The 25257-nt window shown below is 41.1% G+C and overlaps 1 protein-coding gene across 4 annotated transcripts; it reads left to right on the top strand.

Annotated features, from left to right (window-relative positions):
* The first annotated feature begins 301 nt into the window (after positions 1-301).
* Positions 302-25257, top strand: NPY (neuropeptide Y). Of its 4 annotated transcripts, XM_059885436.1 has the most exons (5): positions 302-391; positions 2728-2799; positions 19362-19549; positions 23188-23268; positions 25059-25257. In XM_059885436.1, exons 2-5 carry the CDS (start codon positions 2785-2787, stop codon positions 25081-25083), a joined length of 309 nt encoding a protein of 102 aa, XP_059741419.1. In that variant the 5' UTR covers positions 302-391; positions 2728-2784; the 3' UTR covers positions 25084-25257.

The raw sequence follows: 25257 nt of genomic DNA, 5'->3' as shown, positions 1-25257 counted from the left end.
GTGAGGCCTTCTCACTGGTCCCAGCCTCTTTGAGTCCTCATGGGAACATGTGTGAAATTTTCTCTAACAGTAGACATTTGAGACCCTACATAAGAGGGGAAAGAAGAAGACTGAAGCTCAACTCCTCCATTTTGGATATGGGAGACTAGGACTCAGAGGTAAAGTGATTTGACTTAGATGTGACATTTTAGGACAAATAATACAAGACTAAACTGCAGGTTTTCTGATCTCTGATCATTGTGCTCTTTCCATTATTTAGAAAAATGTCTGAGCAAATCACAACCACTGTTTACATCTTGGCCTTCATTGCTCAATCTCAGCAGCAGTAATGAAGGATGAAGACCAACCTGGAGCAGATTGGATCAGGTTCCAGAAAGCACAAACCTACTAGGTACATATTGTAAACTGGCTCACTCAAAACCCATTTGCATATCTTGTCTTCCTATACTATAAAGCTGGAAAGTTAAAACTTTCCTTCCCAGACTCCCTTGCAGCTAGAAGAAACCATGTGAGATCTGGGGAGTAAGATATAAGTTCAAGTCAGCTGGTTCTGTCTCTTCTGCTTCTTCTTTCTCTCTGACTAGAATGTGAGCTTGATATTAGAGGGGTATCTGTCATCCTCAGGATGCTAGGGCAAGCCCCTTGATGATATTTCAAGGTAATGTACTAGCCCTGATTTGCTTAAACCCAGACTTCTTCTCACCAGGGTAAAGAAATCCCTTCCTTTAGGGAGAAAGTCCATACTCATTAGATTTTATGATATGTGTGTCGAGCATAACCCTAACTTGTATCTCAGTCTATGAATCAAAAGTGGACTCAAGGATGGCAAATATACACTAAAACAGATTTCAGCAGGGTAAATCCATGTGCCAATTGAGTTTAATGTTGAATGTTATGTAATATTAGTTAGCAAAGAGATCCAATTAAAGAAGGTAAGAAAACTGTCTAGATTTGAAATGCTTTTTGTATGAAGTGGCTTTGAAGGCATACAGTGTGACCTGTGGATATGTCTTGGTAGGATAACTCTCCCGCATTAAATAATCAAGGAACCATGATTCAAGACCATCATTACTTATTTGGGGCCCTCTATCCTTGTTCCTCTTGTAAAAATGAAATAAAATGGCCACCAGAAGGTGTGGGCAAGGAAATACTGAGGTGAAAACATGCCTGCAAACCAGATTGTTCTAAGGATGTTGTCACAGTGGGACCTGAGGTAGCCTATGGCCTGTTGGAATAAGAGGGGATAAAACACAGCCTTAGAATGAGATTAGAGAACTTTGGTTTCTTGGCCTAATTTCATCCCACTGGAGACAATTATCTTATGAGGTGATATTAGCTGTAGCATTAACGTTTAAAGAATCATGTTCTCATGGGTAGACTGCCGTGGGTTTCTGAGTCAGAATTCTCTAATGGTTTGATGAGAGCAGCTGAAGGTACACAGAGTGTGTACTTTCTTCATTTATCCTGAAGGGCTTTTTACTTAGTTGTATATTAAACAGCCTCCATCAGGGACCAATAAGATTAAAAAAAAAAAAGTACAGAGTGAATTTGAATTGAAAAAGAGACTTTGATCAACTAAAATAAATGTTTCCAAATGTAAAATCAACAACTATTTTAATATCTCCAGAAAGGGGGCAATTAAAAAAGATAAAATTAAGAATATCATGCAGTAACATTCCTTGGAAACCTTGTAAACTGATCCATTCTTATGGTACTAAAATATATTTATAAAACCTAACCATTACTTCCCAATACTGCAAAACCCTCAGATTTCTATAAGGGGAAAAACAGGTATTTTAAAATTTGAACTCTAAAATTTTTGAAAGTAAAAAGGACTTCCCTCGAACTAACACTGAACCAATTAGAAGCAAGGGTACTCTGAAAAATACTTCTGATGAGCTCAGCAGAGTTTGAAAGGTCTATGAAAACAGCCTTCGGGTAACTCCCATCATCTTAATTAAAAAAAACAGGAATTCTCTAGCCTTATTTTGGGTTTATTCATGAAATATGCTATGCCTTGTGGCTCAGTTAATTTTCACTTCCCTGGGATTACAGTCCTACTAAGGACCAAGCATGTATTTTCACTTTGGAAAGAGCCCCATTCATCCTGTCTTGAGGTAAGATGGAGGGACCAGAAATTTAAGTGGACACATTCATCAGCTTAGCCTTAGGTAAGCCTCTGATCCACCACTCACAGAGGTAGCCCCTCTACCTCATCCATAAAGGTACATACCCTCTTTCAGAAAACATGTTCTCTCATTCATTACTAGTTGACACATCTTTGGAGAAAGAAATATGGCAAGAGCTATCAACATTTCAAATGCATGCTTTCTTTGACCAAGAAATTCCATTTCTAGGGATCCAACAGTTGCATCTGCCTACATGGGCAAAAATGAATATCCAGTTACTCATTGATATATTTTTTGTAGTAAAAGGATATAGAGGGGGGAAAGTAAATGTTCAGTAAGAAAAGACAAAGTAAATAAATTTTCTTCTTTAAAAGGATGTCAGTATGTCTGGATGCAGACTTGGGGCTAGTCTCTAGTTCAAACTCATCACACCTAGATGGTGTAGCAGACGATGCAAAGAATCTGGGTCTTGGTGACATAACTGAACTGTAGAATTAACTTTTAGTAGAGGTGTCCTATCTTTTGGCTTCTGATTTTGTGAGATTATAAATTTGCATCATGATTTTAGACAACTAAACCTGATTTCTCTTACTTTCAGCAAAATCATCCCAAGAGGGTATCCTATGCAGAGGAAGGTTTGGGGAAAGGCCCTGAGATGATGCTCCTACAGGTAAGATGGAAGGAGTTCCATGGCTCTGTATCCACTGTCACACTTTGAGATACCAATTGCTATCTCAACATCTTATATCTCTAATAATGGTCCCCTATTTCCCACATGACCATTTTCCATCAGTTTAAATGAACCCACAGAAGTAAGTAGATGAGGGGAAACACCTCACAGAGGCCTGCATTTTCCATCTCTGAGACTCAAGAGACCCAATCTGTGGCAGCTAAATTCCTGACTTAGCATTGTTTCTGCCATGGTTTCACTCAGAGTTTTTACTTTTAGCTCTCAGGATTTGTTCCAGTTACTTCACTCAGAAAAGAATTATTAAAGGGTAGACTCTTTGGCAATAAGTGCTAAAAAAATAGACTCTAGATGGAGCTTCAATAAACAACCCCTCAAATATCATCATAGAAACAGACCACCAAGAACACTGCTATCTTTGCCTCAGTCAGGAAATTGCAGAATCTGGAATCTTCCATCAGGGCCATCTGCTCCAGGCCACTCTGTTCCTGTTCTGTTTGGGTCAGGAAGAGAATATTCACACTTGTTTTCCTCCCCACATAACTTAGTTCTTTCATAACTCAAGGTTGTTTAAAACTTGTATTATGTTTAAAAAAAAAAAAACTTTTATTATGTTTAATAATATGCCTGGAGAATTGAACATCTTTATTCAGTTTTGAGGCTTCCCTGGTGGCTCAAACAGTAAAGAATCCACTTGCAATGCAAGAGACCTGGGTTCAGTCCCTGGGTAGGGAAGATCTCCTAGAGAAGGAAATGGCAACCCCCTCCAGTATTCTTGCCTGGAGAATCCCCATGGATAGAGGAGCTTGGCATGCTACAGTCCATAGGGTCACAAAGAGTCGGACACGACTGAGTGACTAAGCCCAGCATTCAGGTTTGAATCAAGATCTCAAACAACTGAATCTGAACTAAGCCACATCTGAACCCTAGTAGCAAGTGAGGCTGGGAAGCTAATGATTACCTGCCAGCCTCTGGAGTCCTGGGAGACTGGAGGTATCCTGCAGCGGGTTTCCAGGAACATCCAATCCACAATATCCACGGTCCCCAAAGTGCAAACAACATAGCCTCACACCAAAAATGGAACTGCCTTCAAACTCAGCTCTATCAGGAATGAAGATAAGACTCCTCAGTGAGCCCACCAGGTAGTCAATGCTATCACCTGAGGGGCATATTGCTCTACACTGAATTTTAACAAGCTACAAAAAAAGAAATCAATACTTTCCTAGAAAGTCTGCTTTCAATGTGGTAAAAAGTGCTCTTATCCCTACAATCACTTTTAAGGTTCTCTTTTAGCAAAATAAATGTTCTGCTATTGCACAAGTTGTTGTGACTAGAAGCACGGGACTTGAGTTAATAATAATAACAACAACTTATTAGAAACTGTGGTGAGAAAAACACAAAGCCAGTGTCAACTCAGCATTGTGGATGCTATTTTGGAATCTTCAGTTTCTTCCCACATACGCAAAGTGGAGGAGAGATTTGCAGCAATTATCAAAATACTTTCAAATTTTAAAAATTATATTTTCCTGCAATTATCTAGATATTTCAGATAAATTTGGGGGTAATTTTGGTCCAAACAGTCTTTATAATTGCCCAAATTCTCTTGTACATGTACTTCTAGACACTGCTAAAAATACATAGCAATCAAAGCAGTGCTGTTGGTAAACCCTGTTTCAATTTCACAGAGAAGCTGGGAAAGATATACAGGAATCAAGAAGCTTCTCTTCTCTCAAATGTAATAAAATGCAGACAAATCTATAAGAATAGCAAAAAAAAAAAAAAAGTCAGAAACATCCAAACTAAGGAAGAAGCACAGCCTCATAATGTCACCATTTTAAAACAATGTCTATTGAGAAAAGAGTCTAGAAATTGACTGTAGCTTCTACTTGACTCCTCCAGAAGCTGAACAATGGATAAAAATGTGAAGAAATAAAAGTCCTTAAAAAATGAACTCTACCTCTTATTTGGAGGATAGTGGGCCAATGATGTGAGGGATGGGGTTTGGAAATGAAGCTCAGAAGAAAAGTATCAGGAGTCTCTTTAAATGGTTGCCTGTCTCAGTGTGAGAGGAAAATGGCTCATTCATTAGAGATGGTAAGAACTACTAAGAACTGGCACTTTGTTTTATTATCTAAAAGAAACACAGGATATAACTAGTAAAGGGACACCTCTGATGAATTCCTAGTTTGTGTATTTTTCTTAATGCCTTTTCCACCCATATCCCAGAAGGAAACAGGGGAGACAAATAGAGAAGAGGGGAGGAAGTTACCACTAAGGCAACTTGTCTTTGAGAAATGAAGAGGCCCTGGATTTCCCCAGCATCTGGTGAACAACCTAAAAACCAAATATTTTTATCACTGCATCAGATGCACCCTTAACTAATCAGAGTAAAACTCAGTACAGAACTTTTAACTAAGTCACAGCAAAAGTCTTCAGTGGCAAAGCCCTCCAACTGTGATACCCACAGCCCTGGTTCCATCCTCCCACCCCAGACTCCCTTTGGTCCCATCCTTGCCCTCTCCTCAGACAACTGAAGAGCAGATGTAACACAACCCATGAATACAACAGCCTAAGTTAGGCCTAAGAGAAATGCAAAGAAATTGATTACAAATAGAAAGATAAATACAAGACTCAAATAGAGGTTTTCCTTATCTTGGGAAAGGTACTCCTTTCCCAATTTGGAACCAGTCCATTGTTCCATATCTAGTTCTAACTGTTGCTTCTTGACCTTGTTGCATACAGGTTTCTCAGGAGGCAGGTAAGATGCTCTGGTATTCCCATCTCTTTAAGAATTTTCCACATAATTTTCCACAATATCTAAAAATAAAAAAGAATGAAATACCAAAAGAAATAGAGGGAAAAAGTAAAGAAAGTCAAGAATTAAAAACTGAGTTCTAATTAGGAATACTTTTGACTGCAAGTAGCAGAAAACCCAGCTAACAGTGGCTTAAACTATGTAGACATCAATTGTTAAGACATCCAGAGGTAGGCAGTACCAAAATTAGTTTGGCATCACTGAGTTCATCAATATCTAGGCCTGTCTTATGTTTACATTCTGTCAGCTTCCATATATTTGCAATATTGCTCCTCATGACCACAAGATGGTTGCCATAGCTCTAAGATTCACAGCTGCATGCAACAGTATTCAAAGCAGAACAAGAGGGGAATCAAAGCAAAGGATATTCCTCTTTCTTTTGAGAAAGGAAATACTTTCCTAAAAGCTCTCAGCTTATTTATCCTGGTATTTCATTGGCCAGAAGTGGTTCATATGTTCACCCCTAAACTAATCACTGGCAAAGGCAAGAGAATAGTCATAAATCCATCCCTTGCTAGAAATATTAATGTCAGAACTAAACTGGGATCTGTTAGCAAAGAAGCAGCAGGCAACTAGATGGGCAGTCAAAATAACAATCATTATTGAATTCAGAGTATTCTAACTTGTTATGAGAATCACTGAAAGAAATAAAACAGATCATACACTTTCTAATATGCTAGAAATAGCATATAAAGAAACTACCATAGGTTCCAACAACACAAGAGATGATTCTACACATGGGCATCACCAAATGGTCAATACCAAAATCAGATTGATTGCATTCTTTGCAGCCAAAGATGGAAAAGCTCTATATAGTAAGCAAAAACAAGACCGGGAGCTGACTGTGACTCAGATCGTGAACTCATTATTGCAAAATTCAGACTTAAATTGAAGAAAGTAGGGAAAACCACTAAAAAATTCTGGTATGACCTAAATCAAATCCCTTGTGATATACAGTGGAAGTGACAAATTCAAGGGATTAGATCTGATGGAGTGCCTGAAGAACTATGGACAGAGATTCATAACATTGTACAGGAGGCAGTGATCAAAGTCATCCCCAAGGAAAAGAATTGCAAAAAGGCAAAATGGTTGTCTGAGGAGACCTTACAAATAGCTGAGAAAAGAAAAGAAGTAAAAGGCAAAGGAAAAAAGAAAAGATATATCCATCTGAATGCAGAGTTCCAAAGAATATCAAGGAGAGATAAGAAAGCCTTCCTAAATTATCAATGCAAAGAAATAGAAGAAAACAATAGAAGGGAAAAGACTAGAAATCTCTTCAAGAAAATTAGAGATACCAAGGGAAAAGTTCATACAAGGATGGGCACAATGAAGGACAAAAATAGTATGGACCTAACAGAAGCAGAATATATTAAGAAGAGGTGGTAAGAATACACAGAAGAACTATACAAAAAAAAGATCTTAATGACCCAGATAACCACGATGGTGTGATCATTCACATAGAGCCAGACATTCTGTAATGTGAAGTCAAGTGGGCCTTAGGAAGGATCATTACAAACAAAGCCAGTGGAAGTGATGGATTTCCAGCTGACCTATTTCAAATCCTAAAAGATGATGCTGTTAAAGTGCTACAGTCAATATGCCAACCAATTTGGAAAACTCAACAGTGGCCACAGGACTGAAAAATGTCAGTTTTCATTCCAGTCCCAAAGAAGGGCAATGCCAAAGAATGTTCAAACTACCATATAATTGCACTCATTTCACATGCTAGGAAGTGAAAGTCACTCAGTTGTGTCTGACTCTTTGTGACCCCATAGACTATACAGTCCATGGAATTCTCCAGGCCAGAATACTGGAGTGGGTAGCCTTTCCCTTCTCCAGGGGATCTTCCCAGCCCAGGGATCGAACCCAGGTTTCCCACATTGCAGGCAATTCTTTACCAGCTGAGCTACAAGCAAAGCACTACTATATGCTAGCAAGGTCATGCTCAAAATCCTTCAAGCTAGGCTTCAACAGTATGTGAACTGAGAACTTTCAGATGTACAAGCTGGATTTAGAAAAGGCAGAGATCAAATTGCCAACATCTGATGAATCATAGAAAAAGCAAGAGAATTCCAGAAAAACATCTATTTCTGCTTCATTGACTACTCTAAAGCCTGTGATTTTGTGGAAAATTCTTAAAGAGAATTGGGAAAGGAGTATGTCAAGGCTATATATTGTCACCCTGCTTATTTAGTTTATATGCAGAGTACATCATGTGAAATACTGGGCTGGATGAAGCACCAGCTGGAATCAAGATTGCTAGGAGAAATATCAATAACCTCAGACATGCAGATGACGTCACCCTTGTTGTAGGAAGTGAAGAGGAACCAAAGAGCCTCTTGATGAAGGTGAAAGAGGAGAGTGAAAAAGTTTGCTTAAAACTCAGCATTCAAAAAACTAAGATCATGGCATCCAGTCCCATCACTTCATGGCAAATAAATGGGGAAACAATGGAAATAGGATTTTGGGCTTCAAAATCACTGCAGATGGTGACTGCAACCACAAAATTAAAAGACGCTTGCTGTGACAAACCTAGACAGCAAAATCTATGACAAACCTAGACAGCATGTTAAAAATCAAAGATGTTACTTTGCCAACAATGGTCTGTATAATCAAAGCTTTGGTTTTTCCAGTAGTCATGTATGGATGTGACAATTGGACCACAAAGAAGGCTGAACAGTAAAGAATTGCTTTTGAACTGTGATGTTGGAAAAGACTCTTGAGAGTGCCTTGGACTGCAAGGAGATTAAACCAGTCAATCTTAATGGAAATCAATCCTGAATATTCATTGGAAAGACTGATGCTGAAATTGAAGCTGAAGCTCCAATACTTTGGCCACCTGATGCAAAGAGCTGACTGATTAGAAAAGACCCTGGTGCTGGAAAAGATTGAAGACAGGAAGAGAAGGGGACGACAGAGGATAAGATGGTTGGATGCCATCACTGACTCATTGGACATGAGTTTGAGCAAGCTCTAGGAGATAGATGGTCAATGACAGGGAGGCCAGGCATGCTGCAGTCCATGGGGTCGCAAAGAGTCGGACATGACTGTGTGACTGAACAACAACAACAACCATAGGTTATAAAGCAAAAGATAGCAAACAAAAGGAAATAACCTATATCATTAAAGATATTAACCTATATCATTAAAGCAGTATGGTACTTGTATTTATACTTGTATAGACAGAAAGACCAATTGAATAAAACAGAAAGTTCAGAAATTGACACAGATATTTATGGAAATTTATTACTGTACACATAAAGGTAGCATCCCAAAGCTATGGGAAAAATTACAAACTTTTCAATAAGTTGTATGAGAAAACTAATAGATAATCTAAAGAAAAAATAAATTTGAAATCCTAATTTATTCACCATACCCAGGATAAATTCCAGGTCTTAATATAAGAAAAGAGAGAGAGGAGGGAAGGAAGGAAGGGAGGGAGGAATAAAAGAAGGAAGAGATTATGAAAGTACAAGACAAAAAAGGGCAAAGTCTTTTTTTTTTTTAATTATAGAACAGGAATTAGCAGTATTTTAACTGGTTGGTCACATAGTAAATGGGCTTCCCAGGTGGCACCAGTGGTAAAGAATCTGCCTACCAATGCAGGAGTCATAAGAGATGTGGGTTCAATCCCTGGTTTGGGAAGATCCCCTGGAGTAGGGCACAGCAACCCACTCCATAATTCTTGCCTGGCGGGCTACAGTGCATAGGGTCACAAAGAGTCAAAAGTGACTACAGTGACTTAGCGCACAAGCATGCACATAGTAAATAGTAGCTGCAGCTACAAAATTCTGCCACTGTAGCAAATGAGCATAGCTGTTTTTCAATAAAGCTCTATTTACAAAACAAATAAAGGGCTGGATATAACCCTTGAGCCATATTTCACAAGCCCCTATAGCATGTGAAAGTAAGACCCCAAACTCAGAAGCCACTAAAAAAAATGTTGATACATTCAACCACAAATTAAATACTTCTACAAGGTAAAAACAACACATTTAGTTCAGTTCAGTTCATTCGCTCAGTCATGTCCAACTCTTTGCGACCCCATGAATCACAGCACACCAGGCCTCCCTGTCCATCACCAACTCCAGGAGTTCATTCAAACCCATGTCCATTGAGTCAGTGATGCCATCCAGCCATCTTATCCTCTGTCCTCCGCTTCTCCTTCCCCCAATCCCTCCCAGCATCAGGGTCTTTTCCAATGAGTCAACTCTTCACATGAGATGGCCAAAGTATTGGAGTTTCAGCTTTAGCATTATTCACTCCAAAGAAATCCCAGGGCTGATCTCCTTTAGGATGGACTGGTTGGATCTCTTTGCAGTCCAAGGGACTCTCAAGAGTCTTCTCCAACACCACAGTTCAAAAGCATCAATTCTTCGGCGCTCAGCTTTCTTCACAGTCCAACTCTCACATCCATACATGACCAGTGGGGAAAAACAACACATTAAGGATAGTCAAAAGATAAAATGATAAACCATGAGTAAATATTTGCAACTCATTTCAAAATGGGATAAAATTCCTAATATATAAAACTTCTAGAACTCTCTCCATTATTTTTTGCTCTTCCCTAATTATTCCCATTAGCAGGCCAACCTACTCCTTTTCCCAGTCTTAAAGTCTTAAAAAACCTTTCTTTTGACCCCATTTCTGTCACCAATTACTACCTCATGTTCTACTCCTTTTTGCAGTGAAACTCTTGGAAAGAATTGTTTCCAAGATCTTTCCTCTCTTTCTCCTTTAAGCTCTGCTGGTCCACCAAAACTGCTGTAGTCAAGATTCCTACATTGCTCAAGACAGTGGTCAATTTCAGCCTGTATCTCAATTGACTTTTCATCAGTATGTGCTGTAGATATTCACTTTTTCTTCCTTAAAAAAAAAAAAAAATTGCACTTGACTGTGAGAACATCAAGCATCAAATTCTTGGTTGTCCTCTACCTCCTTGGTCCCTCCATCGCAGGCTACTGTGCTCATCCCTTGTCATCTCCTGAACTCGTCAATTTTCACTCACTGCAGGACTCCACTGGGGGCCCTTGTCTTTCTTAACTGGGTTCCTGGTCAGTCTTACAAATTGTCACAGCTTTAAACGTCACCTAAAGGTAAATACCTCTGGAATTTAAGTCTCAAAGCTAGATCACTCTCCTTTACTCTGGATTCCTACATACACCTGACTTCTCCCCTTGCAGTCTAATAAACATTAAGATCTTACCATATTTTCAGCTGAGCTCCCAATGTCAACCTCAAATATACTCTACCCAAGGTTACTTCCATTATAATGGGAGGTAACCCCATCCTTTTAGTTGCTCAGGCCAAAATATGTGGGACCATCTCCTCTTTCTTTTACACTCTTCACTCTACCTTTAACATATATCTGGAATCAACCATTTCTCGCCTCTCCTCTTCTACCACCTTGGTCCTAGTCACCATGATGTCTCATTGCATTACTCTACTGGCCTCCAAACTGGCTTCACTACTGCTGCCCAAGCCCTCATCAGGTTCTCAATGCAGCAGCCAGAGTGATTCAGTTAAAAATAAGTCAGATTATATCACTCCTCTGCTTCAAAACCTGCAGTGAACTCTCCAATTTGCTAATGGAAGTGCCAAAATATGTACAAAGCACTCTAAGATCTTTTCTCTTCCATTTCTCTCTAACCTCATCTTTTATTATTCTTTTCCCCTCTTACTTTGCTCCAGCCCCAATAGCTTCCTTCCTGATCTTTGAAAATACCAGGCACATACCTGCCCTAAGGTCCTTACATCAGGCTTTCCTCTGCCTCTGCGGCTCTGCTCATGTCATTTGCATGGCTCACTCCCTCACTTTCTTCAAGTCTTTGCTTAGTGTCATCTTCTCAATGAGATCTGCCCTGACCACTTGTGTTATAACAAGAAATATATTTAATCTTTGTTCCTGGTTCCTAGAACAGAGTTCCTAAAACCCTTGTTATTTTGAGTGATAAAAGGGTGTTAGGTGCATATTTTGTTCTAATATTTGGTCTTTAACTCCAGTTCCTGACACAGGAACTTCTAAGTCCTCTGGACTCTCACGAGTGAGAAGGGTGTCTTTTGTATGCTAATGAGATGATTGGTGTCTGGAAGGTCCTAGAGGGCTTCAGGTTGGGGGCTGGTCACAGAAAACCAAGTCATAATTAGAGGCTTGGAACTTTCAGTTCCTACCCTGCAACCTGCAAGGAAGGAAGAGAAGCTAGAAATTGAGTTATCACACATTTCTGATGAAATCTCCATTGAAAAACCCCCAAACTGTCGGGCTCAGACAGTTTCCAGGTTGGTGATGATCTGGAGGTGCTGGGAGGATAATGCATCCAGAGAGAACATGGAAATTTCACGGTGCCCCTTTCCCATACTTTGCCCTTCATTTGGCTGTTCATTTTGTCCTTTACAAAACCCCTTGTAATATACCAAAAAACTTAAGTAAATGTTTCCGTGAGTTTTGTAAGCCATTCTACCAGATGTTTTGTGAGTAACTGGTGGCTTGTGGGAACCAAGTCCAATATAAATTGGTTCAGGTTAGAACCCCAACCTCAACCAATTTATAGCTGGTTGGCCAGAAGTATAGTTGACAATCTTAGACTTAAGGTTGTCATCAGAAGTTGGGGGCAGTCTTGTGAGACTGAATCCTTAACTTGTGAGAGCTGCACTAAGTCCAGGCAGGTAGTGTCAGAACTGAGTTTAATGGTAGGACATACAATCAGTGACCACTGAGAACTGAAGGATTGCTTGGTATAGAAAAACTCACACATTTGCTATCAGAAGTGTTGTGAATAGAACTTTCCTATAAATCCCCCACTTGCACTTTCAATCTCCCTTCTCTGACAATTAATTTTCTCCATAGAACTCATTATTCTATATTATGGGAGTATTTTTGGTTGATCTTTATTTGCTCAGTTGTGTCTGGTTCTTTTGCAACCCCATGGACTGTAGCCCACCAGATTCCTCTGTCCATGGGATTTCCCAGGCAAGAATACTGGAGTGGGTTGTCATTTCCTTCTCTAGTGGATCTTCCTAACCCAAGGATGGAACCCATGTCTTCTGCATTGGCAGGCAGATTCTTTACCACTGAACTGCCAGGGAAGCCCCATTGGAAATATAATGATGAACAAAACATATGCTCTCACAGAGCTTACACTTATGAAATGTCAGAGACACCAAGCAAATAATAATACATATACTAATACAGCTAATTTGACAATGACAGCTATGAAAGTATCTTTAAAGGGAAAGATTAAAGTGCTATGAAACATACAATGAGGCAAGATGGAGAGAAACCTATTCTAGATTCAGAGATTATAAAGAAATGACATGCAGAGTAAAATATGAAGGATAAGTGGGAGTTGGCCAGTAGAATCAAAGGAAAGGAGAGTGTTCCAGGCAGAGAAAGCATATGCAAGAGACCTGGGATGGGAAGTAGTTTGGCATATTAAGGACCCTCAAATTGTGGTTTATGCCCAGTTGTGTCCAATCCTTTGTGACCCTTTGGACTGTAGCCTGCCAGGCTCCTCTGTCCATGAAATTTTTTAGGCAAGAATACTGGAGTGGGTTGCCATTTCTTCCTCCAGGGCATCTTCCTGACCCAGGGATCAATCTCTTGTCTCCTGTGTCTCCTGAATTGCAGGCAGATTCTTTACCAATGAGCCATTAGGGAAGCCCCTTATGTAAAATATTAAAGTTCTAAACCAGATGTCTGCATACTTTCTATTGGCTTCCCTGGTGGCTCAGTGGTAAAGAATCCACCTGCAGTACAGGAGATGCAGGTTCAATCCCTGGGTTGGGAGGATCCCTTGGAGAAGGAAATGGCAACCCAGTATTCTTGTCTGGGAAATGCCATGGACAGAGTGTCCTGGCAGGTTATGGTCCATGGGATCACAAGAGTCAGACATGACTTAGTAACTTAACAACAAAATACTTTCTATAGAGAGCCAGAGTAAATATTTTCGATTTTGTGGGCCAGGATTACAACCCCTACAGTACGTCTGTCGTAATTTCTCAACTTTGCCATTATAGCAGGAAAGTGGCCTTAGACAATATGTAAATGAATGGGCATGGCTATGTTCTAGGAAAACTTTATTGATGGAAGTGGCTCAGACTATAGTTTGCCAATCCCTATTCTTAATAATAGGCTCCTATGAAACTCAATTTCATAAAAATATTTCTGATCAAGATGTATTCTTTAGGGGTCAGTTTAGTGCTGGGAATCACACTGCTGCTAAGTCGCTTCAGTCGTGTCCGACTCTGTGTGACCCCATAGACGGCAGCCCACCAGGCTCTCCCATCCCTGGGATTCTCCAGGCAAGAACATTGGAATGGGTTGCCATTTCCTTTTCCAATGCATGAAAGTGAAAAGTGAAAGTGAAGTTGCTCAGTCGTGTCCGACTCTTCATGACCCCATGGACTGCAGCCTACCAGGCTCCTCCATCCATGGGATTTTCCAAACAGGAGTACTGGAGTGGGGTGCCATTGCCTTCTCCAGGAATCACACTAGGGATACAGAAATTAATAAAAAATGTGTAGTTCCTTCTCTTATGGCATTAATAGATATTAACAATATCAATATAATAACTATATAATACACTCAAACTGTAGCTAGGGGCATTTAGTAAGTTCAAGGTCCTCTGAATTTATAATAGGGGATCTAATCCAGCCTCAAGGACTAGGAAAATCTAAAGTGACGTTTCAATGTGAAACTAGAAGGATGTGTAAGTGTTGGCCAGGTAAAGAGTTGAGAGAGAGAATGTCTCAGAGGAAGAATATAGCACTATGAAAACCCAAGTTGAAAGGTTATTTAAGGATCAGAAAGAAAGCCCATGGGCAGGAATATAGGGAATGAAGGAGAAAGTTAGGTTAGATAAACCTAGGAGGTACATAAGGCTCAAAATATGTGAACCCTGCGTTTCAATTTAAGGATTCTGAAAATATTTTGGACTTCCTATGAAATTTAAGAATTAGGAATTTCAGAATTAGAAAATTAGAAATTTATGTTCATGGAAGCTCTATTTTAGATAATCTGTACTTGTGGCTTGATCAGGATTTTCTGATTTGGACATTTAGCCCCAGATTCCAGGTATGAGCCTTTAGCTAGAGGTAGAGATTTCAGACTCATAAACCATGGAAGTAGATGAGTTCACTTGTTTAGTGTGTGCAGAATGGAAGGGTTAAGGGTGGGGCTGTAGTTACAGAAGGGAAAGTTAGCAGAGAAGACTGTGGCCAGTTCAGAGGGAAAGAAAGTGACCCAGAGGACAACAGTGAAGGCTACAGTCAAGAGAAGTTAGATAACTAGTAAAGGTCCTTGCAGCTTGCAATTTGGAGGTCTTACTGATAGCAGGTTCAGTAGCTAGATTCAGACAAACTTATATTGCCATGGTTTTATGACCAAACCAAAGTGAAGAAAAAGAGACAATGAGTATAAACATCTTTTTTCCCCCCAAAGCCTCACTATGAAACTTCTACTTCTGGGTAAGAAATAAAAGAAATAAAAAGAGGAACTGGATTTGCCCTCCTGTTTGAATATCTGAAACACCAGACAAAAATACATGAAACAACATTCAAATACATTGGACATCAGGCAGCAAAGGACAGTGATCTCTTAGAGATGGGAAACAATTGAGGGGAGCTGTATGACTGTCTCAGCCCACTGCATGAAGAAATTATCCAGGTTGCAGTGTAGAGGGGGAAACTGAAACAGCTGAAGTTTATGAGTAGAGTACCAGATAAGAGAGAGAACACTCAAAATCTTCAGAGTGTCCAGCTCAAATATATAATGAATTGCTGATCAGATCGTGCACATGAAGAAATCACCTGAGACCAGGAAAAGAAATGCTTAATAGAGGAAACAGTGTGCAGTGTCCACAATATAATCCTGTTCCAACAGCCAGAGGGAAAAGCTTCATAATTCAGGGGACATCAGCTATCAATTAAAGTAAGAAGGTGCTTTCCTTGAAAGTGGGGAAAATTAAACCTAGACTAAAGCCAGCTCTGGGCACACGTGAAAAAACCTTAGATGCAATAAATCAAACTACTCCCAGTTTTTTAAACTGTGTCCCATAACAAGGCTCAAAAAAAGTTTTAGGACTGTAAAAACATCCAACAAAACAGCAAGGTAAAATTTACAATGGCTGACATCCTTTCCAAAATTATCAGGCAGACAAAAAAAGAAAATACAAGTCATAGCGAGGTAGAAATAATCCTAAGTAGCGCAGAAGTGATACCAATGAGAAATAGTAAACATATTATTATAATGTACATTCAAGAAGCCAAAGAAAAGATTGGACATATTAAGACATGAAAGAAATAAAAAAGGATCCAAATTGAAATTCTAGAGATAAAACTATATGGTCTTTGTAGTGATTACACATTGCAGAGGAAAATATTAGTCAACACACACAAAGAGCAAAGCATACAAAAACAAACAGACCAGCAGTGAACTGTGGGACAACATATACCTATGATGTGACCTAGCCATTCTATCCCAAGCAGTTCCCTAAGAGAAATAAAAGCATATGTTGGTATAAAAGTTTATAACAAATGTTTATAGAAACTTTATTTGTAATAGTCCAAACTGGAAACAACCCAAAATCCATTAGCAGTTGAATAGATTTTTTTAAGTTTAAATTATATCCATATAACAAAATCCTACTGAGCAGTAAAAAATGAATTATTGATACATGCAACAACATAGGTGGATCTGAAAACAATGATTCAGAATGACAGAAGGCAGACAAAAGATACATACCATGGAATTGCATTGATACAGCTCCAGTAAATGCAAACAAATGTATAATGACAGGAAGCAGATCAATGGAGAAGGGGAACAGGGACAAGCAGGAGGTAGGAATTACAAAGGGACATGAGGAAACTTAATTGTAGTGATGACTTCACTGGAATATGACTAAGAATGTACCCAATGGGATATGCTAAATGTTTGTAGCTTAGTGTTAGCCACTCAGTCATGTTTGACTCTTTGCAACTACATGGACTGTAGCCCGCCAGTCTCCTCTAACCATGAAATTGTCCAGGCAAGAATATTGGAGTGGGTAGCCAATCCCTTCTCCAGGGGATCTTCCTAACCCAGGGGTCAAACCCGGGTCTCGCCCATTGCAGGCAGATTCTTTACCATCTGAGCCACCAAGGAAGCCCCATTTGTAGCTTAGTATATCTCAATTGTATCTCAACAAAGCTGTTAAGAATAAGCATAAATAAATGATTTTGAAACAAAGGAAAGAAATGGTTCAGCAGCTAGAAGTGCCTCTCTTTTTATCAAGAATGGAATAAGACTTAGAAAGTGTTTTGCTCTAACTTTAGCAAAGGCTCTTTCATATAAGCATTCCTGAGCAGCCCCGAGAGCCTGGCATTTGTGTTCCTGGCATATGTTTGTGTAATGTGGCAAGGGGATGTCACCTAAGTGAAAAGGATGTTGGTCTTCAAAACCACACACACACACACACACACACACACACACACACACACGGGATTGCTTGCTGCACAGTAATTTATATTTAATTTAATGCTGTTAAAACAGCACAAAAACAACATGTCAGTTTAACAGAATCACTTGTCATTTTAGCATGGAAATAACTTGTAACTTAGTGCTTTAATTCCTTAACATGCCATTTATTTAGGAAGATTCAGACTTCTAGAAGTATTTATTCAGGGAACTTTAAGACCTAATCCACTACATGAAATCCTGACCCTGTAAAAATAGTTTATGAATCTTTCATATTCATTCTGTAGGTTTAATGCGATGGGCAAATTAATGATTTTTTTTAAACCTGTTTCAATTAGAACCCACGTTCTCAATCAATTAATCAAACCTATTTGGCACTATTCAAAGGCCAGCAGATAAAAGAAAATTGCTGTTCATTTGACTACCTGGTCGATTTGGACCAAGACTTTTCGTTCGCGCTTTAAGTAGTCTCTCCGAGCTTAAAACTCCGTTCTTTTTCAGCAAACCCAGAAAGTGTCCCACCTCTGAGTAGTTCTCAGTCGCTACACACTGTAGGTAACGACTGGACTCCCGGCGTTCGGGCGAGTTCTTGGAGAGGGCCGATCTCCACCAAAACCAAGCTGGGAAAAGGGACAAAGCCACAGAAGGTTTTGCTCAGCCCTGGAGGAGTGGGTGTTGGGGTCCTCTAGCTCGGGACTTCGGGCAGGCTTCTGGGAGCTGCTTTAGGCGCAGGAAAATCCCGGCACCAAGTTTTCTCCCCCGAAAACACTCAGGAGTCGTGTCCGCGACCTAGCCACAGGGATCCCAGAAAGCCTTTACCACGTAGCGGATACGGGTACCCCAACCCTGGTGCCCAGCTGGTGGTAGTCCAGGTGACGGGCGACAGAGAAGATCTGGGCTGCACCTATCTCTGGCAGGACTAGACCGGGCGTGGAGGACGGCAAGGTTTGGCCGCCGCAGGAGGGCAGGAAACTTGTGCTTTGGCGTGGTCCAGTGCTCTCGGAGCACGTTGCTGCGCTAGCATCCTGCTAGCTTCCCTTTCCTGGGGCCTGGCTGGCGTTGGCAAATTGGGGTGTGGGTGGCTCCCAGAGCCGAGGCTCGCGCGGCAGTAGCTCTGGACCCCCTCCCTTATCCCCCGCCAACGGGGGCGGGAAGCTGCGGGGTGGGAGTAGCGGAGCGTGATTGCCCGAGGCCCCTCCTGCCGTGGCTAGGGAGAGCCATAAAAACCCTGTTGCAACCTGCTCCGGACACCCCCTTCTGCCGGCTCTCACCCCTAGAAGAGGCTCGCCAGACTACTGAGCCCTAGCCACCCAGCCACGCCCGCCAGCCAGCCAGCCAGCCCGCCACTGTGAGTGCCAAGACCCGCTTACTTGACGCGAAGCAAGGGAGAGGGGGCGCCTGTGAACTTCCCGGGGGCGCTGGGAGGGTCGCGCCCAGATCCCTAACCCCTATGCGCCGGGCTTTCAGGCGCCTCGACGCGCGCTAGCCCCTTTTGGCGGCTAAATTCCACCTGCCCCTTCCTGTTCCCTCTGATGGTACAGCTGCTCTCTCCCCGACCCTCCTGGCTGCGCCGGCCCTCTGGGTTATCTTATGGTGGATAAGGAGGGAGAACACGAGCCCCATCCCAGGGCAGCTGGCAGTTTCCTCAAGGGTCGCCGCCTGGAGGGAGGTTTCCCAGGCAGCGCTCCGGAATGAGGAATCCCCGGAGCTTGGAAGAGCCGCTCCCTGCTGCCTCTTAGGATCTTTCGGATCCGATCTGAGACCCACCGGCTAGGGAGCCGTTCTCTCCCCTCTCCCCGCCACCCGAGTACTGTTTGCCATTACTGTCGAGCTCCTGCAGCGGGGCAGACCAAAACTGAAAAAGGAGAAACCTCTTCCCTCTAACAGGGCGTTTGGGGAAGAGGGTAGGAAAGGGATAAGTTCTCAGTGCAGGGGGAGGAACTTCTAATCTGTTTTTTAAAGTGTTTTAAATTGGCGCCGGAGCCTCCCCAACTCAGCGCCTCTCACCTCTGAATCCTTGGCTCTGCTACTGGACCAAAGTTGTTCAGAGTTTTCGGGCGGAGCAGAGGGGCCGGGCCAGAGCAGATCTTGACCTGAACCCACAGGATGGTCTCACCACTCTCTGCTCCCTCTGCGTGACTGGGTCGAGCGTAGATTGAAGGTTGGGGTGTGGGGGTCGTAGGAGTGGGATGGGCGCTGGGGCCAGAGAAGGAAGGTTCGGAGCTTGGGTCCTCTGAATCCCCTAAGCCCCCTTCTCTGCACCTTCGGTGTCCGCAGATGCTGGGTAGCAAGCGACTGGGCTTGTCCGGACTGACCCTCGCCCTGTCCCTGCTCGTGTGCCTGGGCGCCCTGGCCGAGGCGTACCCCTCCAAGCCTGACAACCCCGGCGAGGACGCTCCGGCGGAGGACTTGGCCAGATACTACTCAGCGCTGCGACACTACATCAATCTCATCACCAGGCAGAGGTAGGTGGGCTGCGCGGGACTCACGACTCCGGGAGCGCCCCACTTGCACACCCGGAGATCATGGGCATCTTGAAGGACAAGGTCTTTTTCTTTTTATTTTTTGTATCCCAGGGCCAGACAACATCAGGCACATACTCAGCTCTCAGTAAATGTTTGCACAGGGAGCAACTACCTCGGCCACTACTGTCACAAAATCCTGATCCCCAGACTCAGGTCCTCCAGTCTGGGGGTCTGACTGGCCATTTCCTCTCACCCATCCCTTTGTCTTTTTTGTTCTTAGAGCAGTCGGGGGACTGTTTGGAAACCTGGATAGGAAAGTACCCAGTGAAAGGGGTCAGGAGGGCGCTGGGAGGTGGCTATTAGCTGAGAGGGCTGCAGGGTATCTAGAAAAATAACAGCACAAGCTAGGGAGGAAACAGCTGGGTCACCAAAGACATTGCCAGATTTTTCAGCCTGCCCAGACTGAAGTGAAAAGACGACTAGAACTATTTCCCCCGTACAGTGTTTTATTTCGGTCTGAACCCCTTACCTGAAAATCCTGCTCCTAATAAGTAGAGATTTAGCATGAAAACATTAGTCTAAAATGCTGAGACTTTTCCCATTTCATAGCAGGTGAGTTCGGAAAAGAAAATGCCCACTTGGTGCTTTTTTAAGGAGAAACTTACAATGATCTGTTCACTTTAGGATGAATCCAGGGATTACATGTACTTTGAGAAATTGTCATCTTTATTCTGAACCCCTAGAAAGCTAAAATGAAAGGCCACATTTCATTCTCAACATCAAATCTTAAGCAAGAAATCAAATCCAAACTATTTTAGAAGTAACATAGGATTTAAAATTTGTTTCCAAAATTAATTCATCTTAGTTTTGAATCATTCAATTTTTAAAATTACTGAGATCAAATGTCCTTAATAAGCTGAAAACAATGAGCTTTATTACTGAGATCAAATGCCCTTAACAAGCTGAAAACAATGAGCTTTTTACAAAGTTTAATGTTATTTAACATATTTATGTTTTTAAAGTATTGTTTTTTCTTTGCTGTTTTACTATATTTCAAGGAATAGTTGGAAAGAATTTAAAGTGGGGAAAAATTTGTATTAAAGAAAACTCTAACTTTGATGAAACTTTCTGTTTCATCAAAAAGCTTTTAAAGAACCAATTTATATGAAATTAGAAATATATGAAAATGCTAGAATTAAATAGCATTGGTTTATGATCCCTGAAGTCTGATACTTTTCATTAGTGAAAAGCAAGAATGTCTTATATCTTAATAGACCTTCAGAAAGTTAATTGCTTCATATTCTTGCTTATGCATCATAAAGACCAGAGAAAAAACTGTACAAATTGTTTTTTTTTCCCCCTAGGAAAGACTTTGTTAGTTATTTAGTCTGTTAATTATAGCATATAATGGAACTTAGTTTTACAAAGATGATTGATATAAACCTTTACTATTGTGTAAAGCTTTGGCATTTCAAAATGTTTTCCTAGGCATTACTTTGTTCAGTCTTTACCTCAAAGCTTTGAAGTGAGTATAATTATCCCCAGTTTACAGATCATGAAATTAAGGACATTTCATGGAAACCTTTTTTAGGGGTGATTAAATTGGAGCCCTCCTCTTGATCTCTGGATGTTGTCACTACTATCAGCACTTAGAGTGATCTTCAATACCTTTGAGGAGGAGAAAATAAGGGAAAGGGCTAATATTCAGGTTAGCAAGTGTTCCTGAAGCAGTTTCCTATCTCCTTTTCATATAAGTTCCTTCTTAGAAACACTCAGAGGCTCATAATCTGCACCCATCACCTCCATTCTATACTCTCATCATCTTCCCACCACACACATCCACTCATCTGCACATTTGTATTTTTGAAAATTACGTTTATACACATACATTTTAATTTGGTATAGATGGTACTGTGATATTCTCTTTCCTCCCCTTTTCTACTTGGTTCATGTTCTAAAGCTATATACTCCTCGTTCATTGCTTCCAAAGGTGGCATCATTTATTCTAGAGCATAGATCTACCGCATTTTATTTTTACAGTCATCTATATCAGTGGTTCTCAACTGGGGTTGACTTTATGCTCCCCAAGACATTGGGCAATATCTGGAGACGTTTTCAGTTGTCATAATGGTGGGATGGGGTGGGGTGGGGTGGGGTGGCATGGGGGCTACTACTGGCATCTAGTGAGTAGAGGCCAGGGACGCTGCTGAACATCCTGCGGTCCCTAGGACAGCCCTTGACAATAAAGAATTATCCAGCTCAAAATGTGCACAGTGCCAAGACTGAGAAACTCAGCCCTGGACTAGAGTTTCTTCCTCCTAGTCTCATTGTTATCATCTGGGGAACTTTTAGAATATACTGATGCTGAGCCGCACCCCTGAGGAGTTAAATCAGAATCTCCCAGAAGGTGGGACATGGGCTTTTTAAAAACCCCCAGGGTGATTCTAACATCTAGCCAGGTTTGATTTTCCTAGAGATGCTATCTTTGAAAGATAAAGCATTGTCAAGAAGAAGGATAATCCAGAATTAATTCGAGATGGGAGAACAGTCATTGATGCTGCTCTGGGTACCTACTACTTTCTGACTACAAATTCTGCTATTGCAGACTTAAGTTCTCTAATGGTAAATTGGAGAAAATATTCACCAGTTCTTTAATTCACTGCAGCATGATGAAAATAAACGAGTTAAGGTTGCCCAAGAGTTTTAGGATTAGTAAAATCAACTGATGGACAGAATAAATACATATAAATTGCTGCCTACAGTCTGATATCACAACACCAGAAAATCTTTGAGGAAATCTCGCAAATGATGGGGGCGAGAGAGTTGGCTTTGCTTTTGTATTCCTTGAGTCCCTGCAAAGGAGCAATAATAGGAACGTTTTCCTCCAAATTTAGATTTAATTGTGCTTGATAGGCAGCTAGCATATACTCTCTATCAGCTTTATTCCACTGTTTTATCTGATATCTAATCAATCCACAGTAGACTATTTTTTTATTTGTGAAAAAAAGCAGCTACTGATGTCCAATGCTCTTTTTGAGAAAGGGAAAAATAGTGTCTTCAAAAAAATACAACTTGGTGTAGATTTCTCAGCTCCTTTGGCAGAGAGAGAGAGACAGACAAACAGACCATGTCCTCACTCACCTGGGGCCAGCAGCATATACTACCCTGGCAGGAAAACATAACCTTGAATCCATATATTGTTCTACCCATACCCTGCTATGGGAGAAAAGAGACTACCCATACCCTGCTATGGGAGAAAAGAGACCAAGAACATTTCTATGGACCAGTAGGTTTCCTTCATATTTTCAGGGCAGTTTAAAATCATGTTAGGAGAGAAGACTTTTAGCTTTTGGCACCCCAAATAAACATGGAAAATATAGGACTCAGAATCTGCTGGTAGCTGTGAGAATGGATGCATTTCAGCAGCAGTAATGTGCATTTTTGTATATCACTCTGTTGCTTTCAGAGCATTGTGACTTACAGTGGATATTCATCAAGATTCTAATTTAAGCAGGAGTTATGATTTTGTTGATGTTTTATATTTAATACCACAAATCTTTCTTTTCTAAAGGTGTTTATGGTTTCTCCAAACTTGCCTTAAAGGACTTTTACTCCCCCAACCCATTTTTTTCTTCCAGATACGGGAAACGATCTAGCCCCGAGACCCTGATTTCAGACCTCTTGATGAGAGAAAGCACGGGAAACATTCCCAGAACTAGGTATGAAAAGACTTAGTGGGAACACTGTTGCAGAGCTCAAGGTGGTCAGGGAAAGGAAATCAGAGAGGACTGCTGGAAGAAGGTGTTGGGATGGGGTCCTCCAGACCAGGTAAGATTTGGACAGAAAGAGTGATGGGGAACAGAGCATGGAGGACCTTTCTCTTCACATACTCATTTACAAATCTCTGAACTTGTGGGATAATATTTTCTGATTCAACTTAATTTGATGCTCCTTTGAAATTTTCAAATATAAATGATTTTTGCCTCAAAAATTACTGTATAGAAAATTTCTGATTGACTTAGATTGGGGAAGCATAGGGTATGCCCTAATATCTACATTGAAAAAACCAACTGTCTGTCTTTGGCTGAGGTAATCTTTAGTTCTTATAGTCTACGCAGAGGATTTACACATCCTTGGAAATGTTCCCTCCTGGCTTCACTCCAGTCACACTGGTTTTACAAGAAGCTGTAGATAAATCAAGGGGTGCTCCTGTTTACTTTTTGACTTATTTTAGTTCATCTGATGTCACATTGTAATTTATCACATTCAGTGAATGAGCATTGAACAACATGTTATTCTTAGGGCTTGCTTGGAAACTTGGGGCTTTCTTGGAGTGTGGAGCTGCCTCAGGACAGGTGCCCTCTAATATCTAGGTGTCAAACATTGGGCTGGGGTCATTCTAGGTAAAGACTGAAAGTGAAAAGACGCCTGCTCCTCCTCCTTTTCCATAGCTGGCTCTCCTGTCCCAGGCCCACTGTCCCTTCCCCCAGTAAGATGGCCTGTCTACCTTAAACCCAGAGCTCTACAACATCAAGAACCAAGCTCCCCAGAAGAGGTCACTAGAACACTTGCTCAGTGCATGTGACTGGCTTGTCACTCTTCATTGGGTTCTCCCTCTGTTCTCTTGTGCAATGGCCAGGCAGTGGGAAGGTGCAAGTCTAGAGTTGTCAGGTTTGTTTTCTCTGAAGGACACACAATTTGGATTGGAATAAAACTCAGTGCTCTTGTCCCTGGTGGCACTAGCAGACTTGAACAGCAAATGCAAGGGAAGCAGGTGGAAAACTCATAAAGGTGGTTTTAAAATACTAAGCAATACATGCTTTAATGTTTCATTAATAGGCATATGATGTTTGTCACAGTAATAAGTTTAGGATATGCTATATCTACTCAAGATTAGAAATATGATCATCCAGACCAACCTACAGCCTTAACGCTGTTCTTTGTTTTGTGGCCCAAAGTCACATGGCTGGTGAATGAAATAGAGTTAATTGTACTCTGATTGACAGCTTCAATCATGTGCACTTAGAAGGAGACAAAACCTGACAGCCTTAAAATTGCTGTGAATGTGATTTTATTCAAAAGGGTTCTTTATAGTCTATTAAACAGCATCTTACTATATAAAAAGCCTTGCAGGAAAACACAGGAAGCATATTCAGAGTTGAATAACAATAACTTTCTTTTTACAGTTTCATGTGATTCCTATAGTTTTGATCTTCAGAAATATTGCAGAGTTCTTTGGCTTCTTTGATAAATACCGAGCCTTTTAAATATTCCCTCTGAGATTTGCCTGAGACTCCCGTTAACATGAGAAAAGCTACTCAGCTGGGTCTCTGTACATTATGCCACTGTCTCCCACTCTGATATTCTACATGGTCTTCTATTTAGAATGCCAGCAGCCTTTTCAACAGTTTCTGATCATCTTTAAGTTCTGAGCTGGATGTATCACCCTTGCAAGCCTCCCAGGAAGTTAGAAGCTTCTCTTACGTGCTTTGCTTTTTGTGTTTGACAGGCTGGAAGACCCTTCTATGTGGTGATGGGAAATGAAACTTGCTCTCCAGTCTCTGCCTCTTTTTCAGCCCCCATTTCATCCTGTAAAACTAGAGTCTGCCAGTCCTCCCAATGCATGCAGCCCCTGTGCTCACCTCTGCAGTTTCCCTTTGTCATCATTGTATATATGTGTGTTTAAATAAAGCACTATGCACTCAAAA

This window comes from Bos taurus, chromosome 4, assembly GCF_002263795.3.
Source record: "Bos taurus isolate L1 Dominette 01449 registration number 42190680 breed Hereford chromosome 4, ARS-UCD2.0, whole genome shotgun sequence".
NCBI classification, from domain to species: domain Eukaryota; kingdom Metazoa; phylum Chordata; class Mammalia; order Artiodactyla; family Bovidae; genus Bos; species Bos taurus.
The sequence above is the reverse complement of the archived record's forward strand: the minus strand, read 5'-3'. Positions and strand labels throughout refer to the sequence as shown.

Coding starts and splice junctions, on each gene's coding strand:
- NPY (XM_059885436.1), top strand. Junction 19,550..23,187: donor AATCTCATCACCAGGCAGAG/GTAGGTGGGCTG, acceptor TTTTTCTTCCAG/ATACGGGAAACGATCTAGCC. Junction 23,269..25,058: donor GGAAACATTCCCAGAACTAG/GTATGAAAAGAC, acceptor TGTGTTTGACAG/GCTGGAAGACCCTTCTATGT.